Source organism: Protopterus annectens, chromosome 9.part0 (assembly GCF_019279795.1).
Source record: "Protopterus annectens isolate FY-2018-M chromosome 9.part0, PAN1.0, whole genome shotgun sequence".
In the NCBI taxonomy this organism is placed as follows: domain Eukaryota; kingdom Metazoa; phylum Chordata; order Ceratodontiformes; family Protopteridae; genus Protopterus; species Protopterus annectens.
Window position 1 is genome coordinate 665,958,338 of NC_056743.1, and position 17,805 is coordinate 665,976,142.

Sequence of the window (17,805 nt, forward strand, 5' to 3'; positions counted from 1 at the left end):
TAATCCTAAATCACCATGTTCTATTGGAAGGATCAACATATCCAGCTTGACCCTTGCCCTCTTCTACTTCCAGATAAAATCTTTCAACTTTTTATTAATTACTGTTCTCAGCCTCTCATTTGGTTCATAAAAATATGCTCGACTTGTATATAAAACTAGACTCTAAAAACATTGTTATTGCTTGTTTTTGATAACCATATGTATAAAGAAGAGTTTTGTTTCTCAGTTTCTGTATTATCCTTTGTTTAGTCTCTTCCTACATATCCTAAGCTGTCATAATAGAATCTTTTTAACACATACTCCTAAATATTTCATTTTATAATATTCCCATAAATGTGGGTATTACTGAACCAATTCATGTGCGGGTACATAGTGTACAGTTATAGCCTTTGTTGTATTTTCATTCATTTTATATCCTTAAAGGACCTGAAACTACTCATATCAACTTATATGGTTTTACCCAAACTATAACATCCCCAACCCGCTTACCTATTTAATCAGAACAAAAACTGTCATCCTAAACTCTACCATCTGTAGAACTATTCGCACTACCAAAAATTGTAACCCTGCTCACTTTCAAGCTGAACTAGTCACCTGTGACTGGTCACCCCTGAAATACCTCCCAATAGATAATGCCGTGAGATACTTTAACTCTAAATTTCTAACCATTTTAGACAGCCATGCCCCATTACGCAAAGTTAGAATTAGAACCAAACCGGCACCATGGCTCACCAAAATGACCAAACAAAAAATCCTCCAAAGAAATAAACAATGGGCCAAATGGCCCTCAACAAAAAGCTCCTCAGACCACCTACAATTCAGACAGCTAAGAAATGAAACAAAAAAAGCCATATTAGCCGATAAAAGAAACTACTACTACCAGCTATAACAAACCAACCAAAATAATCCCCAAAAATTCTGGCGAGGTATCAATAACCTCCTACACCCTGGATGCTCAAGTACTCCCTCTGGCTCTGATCACAACAATCCCATCCAAATAGCTGACTCATTTTAATACTTTTTTCACTGAAACCATACAATCCCTAGCCAACCAGTTATCCTCTAGCATCCCAGGCTCTGCCACAACCTTTACCAATAATTCTCATCAATTTCATTTTCAGCCAGTGCCCACTTCACTTGTCTGTAACCTCATACAGAAACTTAAACCCACTACTCTCTCTGCTGATAAATTACCTGCAGAATACCTGCAAAAAGCTGCTAAAGTCATAGCCTACCCCATATCCATCCTCATTAACAGAACTATTTCTGAAGGATCTATTCCCCTAATCTGGAAAGTCTCTCACATAATTCCCCTGCATAAGGGCGGTAACTCCAAAGAGTTGTCCAATTATAGGCCCATAGCTATTCTATCTCCTTTGGCAAAAATAATGGAGAAATGTATACACATACAACTGTTAACCTACCTACTCAATCACAATTTATTAGCACCATGTCAACATGGCTTTAGACCATTTCATAGCACCATCTCTGCTCTCTTATCCTTCACTAACCATATTAACAGTAATCATAATATTGATACTCTATCCTCAGCTGTTTTTATTGACCTGTCCAAAGCATTTGACATGGTGAATCACCACCTCCTTTAAAGACACACTCAAAAACCTGTCATTGGACAACCATACTATACAGTGGTTCCAATCATACCTACATAACAGGCAACAGGCTGTACTATGGGAAAATACTTTATCTTCCCACGTCCCAGTCACTCTAGGGGTCCCGCAAGGATCTATATTAGGCCCATTACTCTTCTCCATCTTTACAAATTACCTTCATACTGTTATTCCTCAAGCTGACTGTATCCAATACGCTGACGACTCCACACTCGTATGCGCTGCTGCTTCTCAATCAGAACTTCAGTCACTAACCCAAATGACCTTTAGTACAGTTGAAAACTGGCTCCTACAAAGACATCTTATCCTTAACCCCAAAAAAACAAAAAATGTTACTATTTACCCCCACCCGCAGAACCTCCCCACTTAACTTTACTATTACTTCAAATGATAGAACTATAATATCTCCTGAACCAACCACCAAACTACTCAGGGCACTAATAGGTAACAACTTGTCCTTTGAACCTCACATTAATAACACCATAAAAATAGTAAACAAGAAACTAGGTTCCCTCTATAGAATAAAACCCTTTCTTACACCTCCAGCCAGGGTTACTATTGCTTGTACCCACCTCATCTCTACCTTGCTCTATGCCTCCCCTATCTATACCAAAATATGTAGAAGTAATCTGAGTAAACTTACATCCTCCTACAACAATATTGCCAGATTTGCAGCTGGGTCCTCCTATAGAACTCATCACTGTATCAATCTGAATCAGTTAGGATGGTTAGAGCTGCCAAATTTAATACTTTTCAATCAATTAATAGTAGCCCATAAGATCCTGTATTTACCTCAAAATATACCCATACTTACATCCCTAGTCATCCCCTATAATAACCTCAAGACCTTACGCTCAGCTAATAACCTACTTGTACAAATATCAAAATCCAACAACTTAGCTGGTGACACCTTGTTCTCCAATACAGTGGGTAAAGCCTGGAACATCATCCCAAGCCAACTAACCTCAATATCCTCTGTCAGCTTATTTAAAAGCAAGCTTAAACCCTACCTCACATCACACTGGCTATGCCCCTGTGTTAACCCAGACTAAGTACCTAACTATTAACTAGGCTCCCACAATTCCTAGCCTCCCATGATCATGATCTTGTGTTGTATCACTAATTTTTAGTGAGCTTAACCTTCCTTAGGATTTTTTCTCATGTAAATAAGTATATACTGTGGAATGATCAAACACCTTCATATAGTATCACAACCTATGTGTTAAATAACACTAGAAATCCATCCTTGTTTGCTGTTCTTCTGTACTCTATCTATTGATCTCTAGTGTTTTTCTTTCTTATGTTTTTGTGAGACCTTAGTATCTCTTATCATAAATTACTAGGTGTATCTAATTTTGTAATATGTTATAAAGATTTGTACTACACCATTTCTAATACAAATGTATTAGTCTTATTCATCTATTCTTAGATAAATATTTCCTTTTTCCTACTGAAATATAAAATATATAATCTTAGGCTTGTACTATAATTGTTAAAACTTATGTACCAAATTATACTGTTATTGTCTTTGTCTTGACCTTTTATGTTGTAATTTGTAGAGCTTCTCCCCGGGCCTCCACTGAAAATGGACATATATCCAGCTGGACTAGCCCGGTCAACAAATGTAAAATAAATAAAATAAAATAAAAACTGTCTCAAAATGTTCTACAACACTGTTATGTCCTTTTCTGGTTTTATTAGGTACAAAATAGTACAATTTGACAACTTTTCTTGATTACTATACCAATTATATCCTTGAATTTGGGTCCCTTATTTTCTTTGCTAGTGGCTCTAAATGTAATTCAAATAACAAAGATGAAAAAAGACACCCCTGCCTGGTTCCTCTATTCAGACAAACAATTTCAGAGAGGAACCCTCCCACTTGCCTTTGATCCATCATATGTCCTCCTAATTAACTGTCTTATTGTATCAAGGAATGCAAGTGCTTCCATTGCCTTAGTAATAAAAATGCCATTTTACTCTGTTAAATGCTTCTTTCTCTGCATCAAGACCCTCCAACAACAGAGTTTTTTTTTGGATCATCATTCTACTAACAATGTCAAATGTTTGCCTCGCCTCCACAAAACCACATTGATCCATATTTTTCAATTTTGTTGACACATTTGCCATTCCTTTAGCTATTATAGACATACATACTTTATAATCATGGTTTAAAATTGAAATGGGCCGATATGAAATTTTACTGTTTTCTGGTGTTATAACCACCACTTTTCCTGACCTTTTAAAATACTGTTAAACAAAACCTTCCAATCTTTATCACTTTCTTCTCTCCTAATTTCCAAACTTCCATAGGAATACCATCTATTCCAGGAGACTTTCCTGTAGATTGATTATAAGTCATTGTTTTCATCTCATCTCCTCCTATCTTAACTGTTATTTGTTGAATATCATCTAACTCTAACCTTAACATAGTTAATTCTTCCATAAAACTTTCTATTTGTGCTCTTTCCTGATTTCCACATTTCTCTGCTTTATACAAATTTTCATAAAATTTCTGAAATATCTGTAATATCTCTACAGGATCTCTGATTACTTTTATTTTTGTCTAAGTTTGGCGACAACCCTTTCTACTTTCTGTTGCATAAGTCATTGTGCTAAAAGTTTTTTTTTGTCCTGGAGTTATTAAAAACAGTTGCTTAACAATAGTCTTTATAAACTCATGCATACTTTTTTAATATTCTGCAGTTACACCGCTTCTTGTTCTCTAAGATTCCCCTTATTCTGCAATACATTAAACTTTGGCAGTCCCTCTAAATAATTCTTATTACTTCTTTCTTTTATTTCTACTCTGTTTTAAGCTCCACTTTCATTTTATGTCACATGCTTGCGATAAAGTCTGAAGAAATTTCTATCTTTCCTTATAACTCTCAAATAATTCCCCTACCCATTCCTTAAATTCCTCTTTTTAACAGGTAGGTTTGGAAGCACCAGTGTGTCTCATTTTTACTTCATTACCCTGCATTTTAGTTCTTATTGGTGCATGATCTGAAATAGTTACTGGATGTGCATCAAAGCTTTCAATTACTTGCACATGTTCTGTGAAATATAATCTCTGCCTTGTCCAGCCAAATTATTGTACCTCAGGGAATAATATATAAATTCTGTCCAATTTCCTACTAATGAATTCATGTCTTCCATACCAAATATTTTCATAAATTTCTTCAAAAATCTACCCTCTTTTCTTATATTTTCCCTTCTGGGTACCCCAGATACATCCTCAGTGTTGCAAATCAAGTTCCAGTCCCCCAACTATAAGTAATATTCCCTGCTAAATTTTAAGAACTTCTCCCCAAATTCTCTTAAGCTCCATAATAGTAGTTTTGGGTGGAATATAAAAACATAACAGTGTAATCCTCCTCCCTTGCCAATAGCTCTTTACTACCACAAATCTACCATTAATTTGTTCCTCTTCTACCACTCTTGGAACTTCTCTTAATCTAAGTAATCCTGTTTTCCTTTGTCCTTGATATTCTGCTGAATATCCATCCTGAATTCTTTTCTTTATCAAATTCACATGTTCATGTCATTCCAAATGTGTTTCTTACAGCATTGCTATTTGCACTTTGTATTTCTTATTATAATTCAATACTCTCACCTTTTTTCTATACATGGGAGTTATTCATGCTCCAAGGTAATATGGATGGTGTAGTCTTTATGATAAGAAGTTATTATTCCCACCTATTATATATGACAGCTTTTTAAATGTCTATTTCCATCTTTTGTGTTAGATGCACCCACTAATGTTTATCAGGTAGATCTTTTATACAGCTTTTTCTTGTCCTCTCCATTTGAGCATATGTCACATTTTACAAGACTTTTTGTTTTAATAAAAACCCTTCAAAAACACCAAGAACACCCCAGAAGCTATTAATTTAAAACAAACACACACACACACACACACACACACACACACACACACACACACACACACACACACACACACACACACACACACACACACAGCTATGTATATCTTCAAATAATGAAGTTTAACCCTCCTGATAGAAACAATTGTCCCAAATCGACAGTTGCACCCACAGGCATTACCTAAGCTAAAATTAAGGTTATACATGTTAAGGTACATGTTACAGCCTGTGCTCCTACATATACTAGTTTTTGCCTGTCATGTCTTGTCTTTATTCCCCTCTCAGATGTGAAAAACAGCTTGTATGCTTTCAGAAAACATTACTTTTTAGCCTTAAAAATTGTTCTGGCTATCTTTGAATAAAATTAAATTATACACTGTTCTATTAAATGTATTGATGTATTTAGGTACTAGGAAGGTTGCTCTTATTTACTTCCAGTAATTTCAACCTTTATTTTTTAATCAGCTGCTTGCCCTTTTACCTTTTAATTGTATGTTTCTCTCAGCAAACAATGGCCAGAGCTCCCAAAATTTATTGTCAGCTTCTGTCCATGGAATGTAGGAACATAATGTACAGCTGCCCTCTGCTGCTGACTTTTCAATTCACACTGAACATTTATTTTCTATAGGAAAACTTTTCATTACATTCAGTGTTTTCTTGTTTTTAGAAATGCCAAGGGCATTAATCCAGACATTCACCTACACAAAAGTAAGAGAAAACATCTCAACTACACATTTATTATAATCAATATATTTGTACACCCCATCTAGTACCCCAACAGACCAAGATTATTAATTTATACATGCTTTTGTACAGCCTTTCTTTTCTTTTTTACATTGGAATGCCTACATTTCTCAAAACTAAAAAAAAACACTTTTTTTACTTTACTTTTATAACTTTATCACACACAACTATCACATGCAGTTTATATTGTGAAACAGTTTATATTGTTAGGGACAAATTTGTTGTACTTAGTTACTTTCTTTTTTTTCCTTTTAGTGTCCCTCCAAACATTAATGACATGGATTGGGCTATATGAATTTCAATCCCCCTACAAGGTTAACAAAGTCAAAAAAAGTAGAATGTTTCTCAGCCACTTTTTCTTGTCAAGCCATATTTCACAAATGTGATTGATGCTTTATAATCTCCCATGTATTCACTAATTTTAGTATTGCTAGTCTTCTTGCTGCTCATCTCCTGACCCCAGACTCTTGTTCAAGTCCAAGGTACTACTGACTCTTCTAATCAACTCCAGTGCTTTTTTCTCTCTCGAGCATTTTTATTTGGAACATTGGAAAAGGTTTCACTGGCAAAATATCTCTATGGGCATTATTATCAGAAGAATGAGAAGCAGACCTCTTCTGTTTGATGACTCACTTTTTGTTGGACAAAATTTTGTATTTTCTCCTTAGCCTGTTTTGTGTCAAAAATGACTTTGATCCTCCAGGAAAAAAAATATACTGATGACAGCTGGAAACAGCAGCTTGAATCTCACATCTGCCTTTCAATGTTTCCTGATTGCTGGGATAAATTTGCTTCTCTTCTGCCTAGTGTACAGTGAATAATCATTTTCCACAAACACTGTCTCCAGTTTTTAATACTTTGCACTTCTGCTACAGTTTTGTCAGGATCAAATCTTTCTGCTGGTAGGATGTCATCTTTACTAATACAGGTCTTGACTGCTTTCTTGTGGCTGAATTCAGAGCATATATGCACAATGTACCCTTTTAATTAATAAACCAGTCTGTTCCTCCCAGTTTCTCTGGTACAGCAGAAAATCTCAGGTTTTCTCTGCATGCTTTGTTTTCTAACTCTACCACTTTTTGAAATATTTCTTCTTGAGCACTGTAATACCTAGACAGCCTTTTCTTCATTTCAGCCTCTGATTTTTACATTATCAGTTTGTCTGAATAGCTATTTAAAGCTTCTTCTGCTTTTTTTCAGCCTTTTGTTTTTTTGAGTTGATATACTCCTTCAATGTTTCTGAGCACATTTGATTTATTTTTCCTCTGAATTACTGAAATCCATCTGTTGTACGAAAGCTGGAGCTCAAACTGCTTTTTGTTGAACAGCTATAGGATTCATCCAATACAGTGTTTTCTCTTCACCTTTTCTAGCTGATTTTCTTTCAGGCTCTCTAAGTTTCTTCTTCGCTGGCATCTAGGCAGTGTACTTACTAGCTAGTGACTGAAGTTTATTAAAACTGATAGAATTACTAGCCCTTCTCTCTGTTTCTTTTTTCACACTGGAAGAGCTAAAATTAAGCTGTTGATCAGTGTGCAGCCATCTTGGAAGTCCTTCACATTTAAGACATTTTTAAGAAAGTTATTGCTTTGACAGTCTAGATCCATTAAGAAAAATAAAATTATATTTCCAATTAACTAAAGTGTATAAAATGAATGTTGCTTATGCCAGCAGTACATATATTTTCATGCAAATAAGATGCATGCATAAAAAACACAAGGAACTATCTTATCTACAAAAAATCATAAAATTAAATACAAGTAAAAACACACACACATTCCTTGTTATTGTGAGTATTCAAAAATGAGAAATGCTATGCAAAGTGCTGCTTACAATTACTGGGTGCATTTTACAACTTGCTCAGTTTCATATAAAGTAGCTAAATATGTTTCTAAACTAAATGTTTTTGCAAATTAAATTAATGTGCAGCCATGTCAGGTATAATCAAAATGTAATTTCAGATCTGCTCACCAAGGTTTCCTGCTTCTGTTTCATTACAAAAGTGTAATTTGAGTGAATGTGCATAGACTACAAATGTAATGTACATAATAAAATTTGCATAATATGAGACTGCAACTGGATAGCTAATGATAGCACAAGAATTTTAGATATGGTTATCTGATTTTTCTCTTACTGACCACTTTGTAATTATGGGGGAATCTATATAAGAGCTATCCTTACAAACTGTGACAACTATATTCTTAGTCTGCTTCTTTATATCAGGGACATGACATGGTTTTTATACTATATTAAAAATGTTCATAAGGTGGTATACAAGGATATTTTAAAGCATAAACTAATCTTCCTGTTATATCATCTGTCCCGTGGAGTAGGTATTTCTGACTTTACTGAGGAAAGAGGTGACCATTTTGAAGCAGTTTAAGTTAGGATCATATTGGTGAAGTGGATGGCGTTTCCCCATTTACAGCCTGAAATGTGCCCGTATCTTTATGCTAGCATGTTAGCTACATCTGTTGGTTCTGCTATGATGATATCATTTTGTTCTAGCACACTACGGTCTTCTTCCTTCCCTTCATTTTTGGATGTGATTGTAGAATGCTTCCATTCTGCCACCTATCTTGATGACAAGTTGTATCATAAACGAATCTTTGTTTTTTTATTGTTTCAGTGAGTTACTCTTAGATGTTGATTAAGGGTTGGGTAAAGTTTGAAAGCTTTTTGTACTTTTTTTTCTTCTGGTATAATAATTTTTGATTTTGTAGATCCACCTTTTTAGTTTATTGCAGAACTGTGTTATGCCTCGCGGAGTTGAATTTATCAATACCATTATTTAAAGTCTTCTAAAGAGCCATAAATGATTCACCACTAGATTACAATGAGGAGACATGTAATATTTGTTGATTGAGAAGGGTGACTGTTCAGGGCACCATAGTTGCCATTTAAAAAAATCATTAAAGATGGCTAAATATTTATTTAGGTTTGGTTGGTATTTATGTGGAATTTTACACACTGCAAGCAGAGAGATAATGCAGAGAGGCAGTGTTTAGATTAGCACAAATGGCAGGGATATCTGACAAAATGATATCCAGTATATTTTTACACAGTCCTGGCACTTTTACTAACTATTTTAGGATTTTTTTTTAATTTTCTTTGCTTTCTAGCCAACATGACCATCAAGCTTCCCCTTCAGTTGCCAAAGTGATCTATTTTTTCCTCCATGGGGTGACATCCCCCAGACCCATTTGTCCCTCTGGAAGCTGAGAGCTGGGAGCCGGGGTCAGTTCTGTCATTCAACATCAGAGTAGGACATTTTTATTTCCACATGTGCAGTCATGCAATCTTCTGTTAGTGGTACTATGCACCATAGGGCAATCACGGTAGTCCAGGTCTTCTACATGGAGCAACCATGGTCTTACTCTTCCCATTCCACTCCAACACACCCCAGCCTGGGGGGGAGGGGGTCTGGCAATTGTCACTCTCTTCTAACTTCCTTCATGTGAGGTCCTTCCAGTGCCCAGGCAATTAGCTGAACCTGGGTCATCTGCAAAAAAATTAGGGCGTCATCCTGCTTTGCCAGTGGAGCTTGGATATCTCCCCAAAGCTGCTAATGTTTAGGGAATCATGTAGTTCAGTTATTGATTGTGGCATTGTTTCTCTATCAACCACTGGTACTTTGAACCACAACCTCACCTAGTAAGGACAGCAACATTTTTAAGACACTTTCTAACTGGATAATGTTCAGTATATAAGAAGGAACATTTAATGAGTGTTTAAAGATTTCAAGTGACAGACTCAACAAGGGAGAAATAGATGAAGGGTAGCTAGTACTAAAAGATAAAAACAGGTGAAAAAAAAAAACAGTTCACAGTGTACACCGTTTTGTGACACAAACCTTTTGGTCTTTTACTTACTTCAGAGCAACATGTTGCAGTCCCTATCAAGAATTCTTAATAAGTGACTTCAGTGGAAATGGCAACATTTTGACAATCGACTACAGAGCACCAGAGGTGAGATCTTTTTTTTTTTTAACTTAGTTCCGATGTTGAAGATCAGCACAACAGTATTGGTGTGTTACAATATAGTCTTTATCATAAACAAGATGTCCCACAATATTAAGATGTTAAAACTTCTGCTTTGGAGAAGCTGAAGAAAGAGTTCAGAGATTTCCTGCCCAAGTCCAGGCTCAGTGATACTTTCACGGTTTGCTTAGCAGATCATAAGATGTGAAACAGTACAGGTCACTTTGTAGAAATTTAGAAAGATTATATGATATGAGACCCTCAATCTACACTTGCGAAATGTGAGACCTCAAGCAGGTCATTTCATTGGCCAGTGCTTCTGGGTAGCCAAGAAAATGTCACTTTTGTATAGTAGGCATGCCTGATTAATAAATAAACAAAAATTAGGAAGATGCAGTGAGGACATAGCCTGTTAAAACTAGATGTAAGGTATAAAACTGCACGAAGTTGAGTTATGGCTTGACATAGGGGCATAATGAGAGTGCAGACATTAGTAGTGTGAGTAAGACATCAGCACTTAGAAAATAACGACTGTGTGGAATGAATTCATTGTAGTTATTACAGAAAGGATTTCCTGCAATTTTAATTACATAGAGACTTGAAATGCTAATAGCAGAGACTGTCTTGAAACTAAAGATGTCCCTTTTCTCTTTTTTATCCTTGCCATAGTTTCCTGCTGCTAGAGTAACAAATTTGATCCTGATTGTGTGTGGTAGTGTGCTGCTAGTTACCATTATCACTAGCATCACAATTTGTGTCATTCATCACAAGAGGAAGTAATGGTGTACATAAGACATGCTGTATCCAGACCTGCCTGAGGACAGAGACCAGCTTAAAGTATCCATTGGGGCTGAATCTTTGTCACTGACTGCAAGGATATTCAGTGAGAACTTATGGAACAGCAATTTATACTTTGATGACATAACTCTACTGAATCAGAACATAATGGACTCACCATAATGGGCCTACAACTGAATGCAAGAACACTGAACGATTAACCATTCCCTGCCATTGTGACCTGCTTTCTGCTATAGGATCCTCTCTTTTGCTCAGCAGAAACAGTTTTGCCATCCAGTTAAGTAATACATACTACAACAGCACTATCCAGTGCTATAATAAGCTTGAATAAATAATGTACCTGGTATGATATTACTGCAGAGGGTTACTACTATAGTTAACATCACATTCAGCTTCTATGAGCTTCTCAGGCTTGGATCATGGATGAGACAGAACCTCAGTGTAGTCCACCCACCTCATTAACAAATGAATGTAATCTACAAACATTCTAAATAAAATATTTAATAATTGTCTGTGCGCTATCTCTTTATTGGCAATGCTGATATTTAACTACATTCTGTTATTTCATGACATGTATAATGCATTTTAATCAGCACTTGATGATAATGTACAATATTTTACAGGCATGTCGATTGAGCTGTAAAGTCAGTCAAGAGCCAGGATGTTTGCATATTTCTGTTCTGACTGATGGTCAAAAATATAATAAAGACATGGAATATTCTTTCTAATGTACATAGTTTCAAAAGTGACACTAAGGCACAAAGTGGGGGCAGTTCAACGCTGATGCCCATTGCATGTCCCACTCACAGGGTGTTACTGGGCATGTGCAGCAGTAGAGAACAAGTAGAAAGCACCCCCTGACATGAATGTAAAGCTGCCACAGGATCCTCAGTGGTCCCAGAAATGTGTCACCTGTCTCCCAGGGGAGGCTAAAGTGGCTCCAGTACACCCACTGGACAGGAAAAGGAACTAGAGGTAGCTGATGGTTACCTGTGATGAGCCAAAGATGTGTGATGAATGTTTCTGTGCCCAAGAGGTTTGTTCATCCCATTTATTTGCATTTGTATTTCTTAATCAGACAGGTGAGCTGATCTGAAGAACTTTTCATTCATGACCTGGGCTAAAAGGCATAGTCTGCTCACACTACAGTGCATGATACAATTATATCAGAGACCTCCGTTTATATTAGAGAATGCAATAGAATTGTATCAGGACCCCAGTACAATGGATATGAGGCATAAACTGATACTTCTGATATGCATTAAAAGAGGTCTAGAATTATAACATTGCATTTTAAATGAGGCAACATTAGTGAAAAAAATATGTAGTGTGAAGCTTTAATTTAAAAATTGAATTGAAGATGGTTTTGAGTATGCATAGACTTGTAGCAAGGAAATTTGATGCTTTGTCTGACAAACCTATTTTTTTACTCCATCGCCTCCCACAAAAGCAAAATAATTGTAAAATAAGTGAATAATGGTGTAAAATAATATTATAGCTTTATAAATGTGAGGAATTATCTTCATTCTGATTATTTATACTGTCTATTGGACGTGCATGAGAAGCAGATAAATTCAGTAACTTAAACTATGGAATGAAACATAATAGCAACTCAGCTTATAAGATATTTTTCACCTGTCATAATTATGCATACCTCTTAACTTTCCAGATTTTTACAGAATGTCCATATTTCTGCCTCATATTTTTGGTCTGTTTCTCATAAAATTGTGATTTTTCTGGCAAATCATTGAGGACTGAAGTCAGGAAATAATGGCACACATTTGAGTTTCAAACTTCAAACCCTTCAGAAAATTCATGCTAATGCAAAACTTGTTTGATCAACTTTCTAAGTATGTAAAAACAATATTTCAAAAGTGTCCCTATTTTAGGCCTTTGTCACCCTCCCATTATTTGTGCCTTTTTCTAGACTTCTTGCTCTGAGGTTGAAGGGTATGTAATTATGTAAGATTTACATGGTTATGTTTGACACTGCTCAGCATAGCTACATGATTTAAGTACTGCATATATGTTTTTTATGTGTGCGTTTGCCAGTGTGTGTGTGTGTGTGTGTGTGTGTGTGTGTTGTAACAGAGTTGTTGTGTATGCCTTGACATTTACTATATACAAGGCCTGTTTTGACTTGGTAAGAATCAGTCCTCTTTAAGTAACACTGCAGAACAGCACTAGAGAGAGGCTAAACCAGGTGTTTATAATCGGCACAATTATGTTTCTGTGTGTGTGTGTGTCTGTTTGTGTGAGTTGCAGAACTGACCTTGAAGTTTGTGTTGTGAGCTATGTTAAAAGTAAACAATATGGGTAAAGGATGGATACGAGTTTCTTATACCAGAGCCAGGAGTATTACTTCTACTTAAAATCTAGTGTTTTGGAACTCTTAACAAAAAAGACTGTGATAGATTGAGAAGATTCTTCTAGAACAAGCGTTTAGTGGAAGCCTGGAAGTAAGACTGTCTTTTAAATCATCAAAGTAAGACTATATTTTGTGGTTTACCTGTGACACAAAAAATCCATATAAGTGAAGAGAGTGCCTTTTGGCTTGTTGCTTAAAGCCTGCAAGCAGAACTGTGTAATGTGAATATTGGAATAAAACCTGCATTAAAAATGAGTGAAAGTTCAGTCTATAGAACAACCATTTGCTAATAAATTATTTTCTGTATCCAGATATTCCTGAAAAAGTTCTGCTGTTATTCTAAAGAGCTGTATTCCTTTACTGGAAAACAGACCATTTGCTTTTTTGTTTACTGCTTAACTGCAGGTAGTTTATTTGTGTTGTAAAACCAGTCATCTTGATTTAAATAGAATTAAAAAATATGATGTATGGTTGGAATTACAGTATCCTCTCTAGTGCGGCCACATATAGATAGCTTTGTCACACACCAAGGAGAAGCTGGGGACTGTCCAAAATACACTACGGGCTAGTGAACTGTAAAGGACGGTTAGTGAAGCTACTCCCTGACTTAGTAAACTGCAAAACAAACTGTATAAGCAACACCAAAAAGGTCACATAAGTCCTAGTCAAAAAACACTGCCATTATGCAACAGAGCAACACTGAAACTAACCAAAATGTGCAAGTCCTGATATATATCCCTTCAGTGACCAATGGAAAAATCTAGTTTTTAACAAGAAGACTCTAGGGAAATCAGATAGCCATCCAGAACCGGCAAGAGGATTTCCAGTTGCTGACTGGAGATTGAAGAAAACAGACAGCTTCATTATTTACTGCCATTTTGCAACAGAGCAACACTGAAACTAACCAAAATGTGCAAGTCCTGATATATATCCCTTCAGTGACCAATGGAAAAATCTAGTTTTTAACAAGAAGACTCAAGGGAAATCAGATAGCCATCCAGAATCGGCAAGAAGATTTCCAGTTGCTGACCGGAGATTGAAGAAAACAGACTGCTTCATTATTTATTGCTTAACTGAAGGTTTTGTTGCTTTGGAAGGGAACCAGCTTGGCACACTAGTGACAAGAGCTAGCTAACTAGTTCCTACATCAGACAAGTCCCTCTGATGATGTTGGGGTCTACTTGCTAGTTTTCAAGAGAACAGACAAAAGGAAGGGTTGGTTCAGCCACTGAATGGACTAGACAAATTATTTTTGTATGGGGGTAGTCCCAAAAAGTGCACTTTAATTTAAAGCCAATACAAGACAATCATTACAAGGATTCACACCAGCAATCTGTGGCCAAAGGTTTCATGTGTGCTGTTCTACTTCAGATAAATCTTCCTGTTCCTAAAATGTTTGATTTAACCTAAGCCACCTTGTCGAAATGGTTAAATCCTGAGTAAAATTCAGCATCCAGTCAGCAGGTTCATCAGACAAGTCCTGCATTTTCAGACCAACAAGTAGACCTGGTTGAGAAGCACATGGTAGCAAGTGTGCTTTCACAAAATGGTGGGGACTGTGCAAAGGAGCACCAACAAAAATGGCTGAACTGGAAATATAATGAGAGGGCATGGCAGAAGAAGAACGTTATCTACCTTTTCAGAGACATGGAAACAGTCTTAAGCAACACCAAAGTGGGGAGGGGACTGAACATAAGTTAGAAAAAATAAAATGCTTTAAATGTTCTGGAATGAGGCACATTTCTTAAAAAAAAAATTTCCAGTAAATGATGACCCTGTGCGATGTGAAGCATGTACTGGGTGGGGAGCATATTTTGCAACTGAGGCATGGAGAGTACATTACACATTTACAACTGAAGCTAGTCCAGTAGCAGGGAGGCACTTTCCCTGTTTACATCTGAAGCTGACCCATTTAATAAGGAGACACATTCCAATGTCTGCATCTGAAGCTGAATCATTTAATAAAGAGACACATTCCGATGTTTGCTTCTGAAGCTCAGCCATTTAATAAGGAGACATTCCAATGTTTGCAGCTGAAGGAACTATTTAATGAGACACATACTAATGTCTGCAGCTGAAGCTGAACTATTTAAAAGGAGATGATGCGTTCCAATGTTTGCATTTGAAAATGAACCATTTAATAAAGAGACACATTCCAGTGCTTGCATCTGAAGGAACCATTTAGAAGGAAACGCAGTGTTTGCATCTGAAACTGAACCAACTAGGAGGGAAATGTATTCCATGGCTGCAGATGACAGTCAGGCAGCTGCTGTTATTAGACCCCAGTCACTAATTCACAAATATGATACATGAATGAGAAACATGTACACACACTGCTTCTGGATAAATAGCAACTTTAGGAAATAAGTCCTTATTAAAAGATAGTCTACAAACTCAAAATGAAAACATGGGAGTTTTATGCCTGCATGGGGATAGAAGGTACTGTTCCACAACCGAGGTGGTATTTGATAATGAAGACATGCTGTTGGGACAGTATCCAGACTAGGGAATGCATTGGATCTGGGAAAAGACTTTTCTCATTTAATTGATTTAGTGAAGAGTGTGTCACAAGGATCCACAGATGATGGGGAGAATGGTGAGGAAGGCCAAAATGACTGAGATGCAGAGACCACCCTACCTGTCTTAGCAGGGAAAGACTCAAATCATGCACAGTCTGGGTCTGATGACAATGGCAGAGAGAGACAACCTGAGCGATATGGATGTTAGTTACACAACTTTGAATAAGTGCAGTGGGGAGGATTCCACCTTAAGAAGAGTCAAAAATAAGATATAGGTATTAAACATGGCTGCTGCTTGGCCAAATCAGTTACTTACCTACAATCACTTTGAATTAGACAATAAAATCAGAAGGTAAACGAGAAAGGACAGAGCTGGTTAAACGGCTGGAAAACATCCTAAGCTTTCTAGAAATATAGTTTTCTACCTAGTTATCAACAATATATTAGGTTGCTATATCAAGGGGGAAAGGAATAAAGAGTGTGAGTTCTGTGTGGGTTCTGTTAGCTTGAAATGTTTTTAGTGCCATAAATAGGTTGTGTGCTACTTGTATCAAGTATCGGGTTATTGCTCCAAATCCAGCCTACCACTGTCCCATTCAACATGCAGAACAGAAAAGAAAAAAAGTGGTTAGGTCTGTAGTGACACAGCATATAACACAGACTCAAGAAGGTCAAAAGCACAGGTGTAATAGGCAGCCAGTCAGAGAGGTTGTGAAACTCTCACAGGTGAGAGGAATCCATTCTCCAGACTCCGATCCTTGTGTCTTTAATTCAGGCCAAAGGATCTTATGACCATTTCATTTACACAGCTAACAAATAAGAGCATAGAGATTAGAAATACTAAAATGGATTACACAGCCATCTTGAATTATTTACTTTCTGAAACAGATCAGATTGCTCACAGTTAATAAAACAGTAATTCATGTGTAGCTAATTTCTCAGTCTCATTTATAAACAATAAAACAGAGTCCAGCTACAAACATGACACAGTCCCATTTAGAAAAAAAAGGATGTGTGTTTGTGTGTGCATCGATGCACATGCTGTTAGTCCCTCTTGTTCATTATGTGGTTCAAGATGGAGCTGGGACTCAGTTTATGATATAGGACATTGGAACAAATCTTGAACTTACCAGGCATTCAGGAATGATCAGAGGTACTCATCCTAATATCTGAGTAATATGCAAACACTCAGATTAAGCCAAAGATTAGTATGCAGTAAAATGTAGTTTTGTTCTAGCTTCGTGAGGGAAAATTCTTCATTAACTACCATGTTCTGTTCTAGCTGGGCAATATTCCAGAAGAACAGTGTAGACAGCAAAGACAGTATGTGTTCTGAGCTGTTCTTTCATTATGCTAGCCGAATAACCATATTAGACCTCAGTAAAATTTTAGACATTTTTGAATTTTAAGAGTTTTTCTAGAGATTAAAAAAAATTTAATGCACAGTTCATACCCAAAGCAAAGTATAAAGCTACATCGCATTCGACAGTCTCATTTAATAAAATAATAAATAAAGCACACAGACTCATTTTATTTCATAGTCTCATTTAAAGAAATAAGAATCACAGAAGTGAAATTATAACATTAGGTCTCATTTGGGACCCGGAACCACATTGTGCAAAATCTCTGCTGCCTGTCCATCAAGAGACTCAGGACAGAGAGGTGTTCAAATTTCCCTTAAGAGATTTATCCTTTCAGCTGGGGAACCCTCAGCATGGTGATTAAGGTCAAAAGGACAGTCATAGCTCTCACTTAAGACTCAAACCCAACTCCTCCAGCATACTGTCTTCGTGTCACTACTGCTGGATCAACAACAGTCTCTGCACAGATAAGTGCTGAACAACTCATCCACACAAATGCAGAGAAAGCCCTCTGCTT

The 17,805-nt window shown here is 36.6% G+C and overlaps 1 protein-coding gene across 1 annotated transcript in view; it reads left to right on the plus strand.

The window, feature by feature from the left end:
* Positions 1 to 11,552, plus strand: part of LOC122811422 (von Willebrand factor A domain-containing protein 7-like) — a 405,726-nt gene extending 394,174 nt beyond the window's left edge. The window contains exons 15-16 of the mRNA XM_044083258.1: positions 10,140 to 10,230; positions 10,912 to 11,552. Coding sequence (XP_043939193.1) covers positions 10,140 to 10,230; positions 10,912 to 11,022 — 202 coding nt within the window. The 3' untranslated portion in view covers positions 11,023 to 11,552. The remainder of the gene's footprint in view (positions 1 to 10,139; positions 10,231 to 10,911) is intronic.
* The last annotated feature ends 6,253 nt before the right edge of the window (positions 11,553 to 17,805 follow it).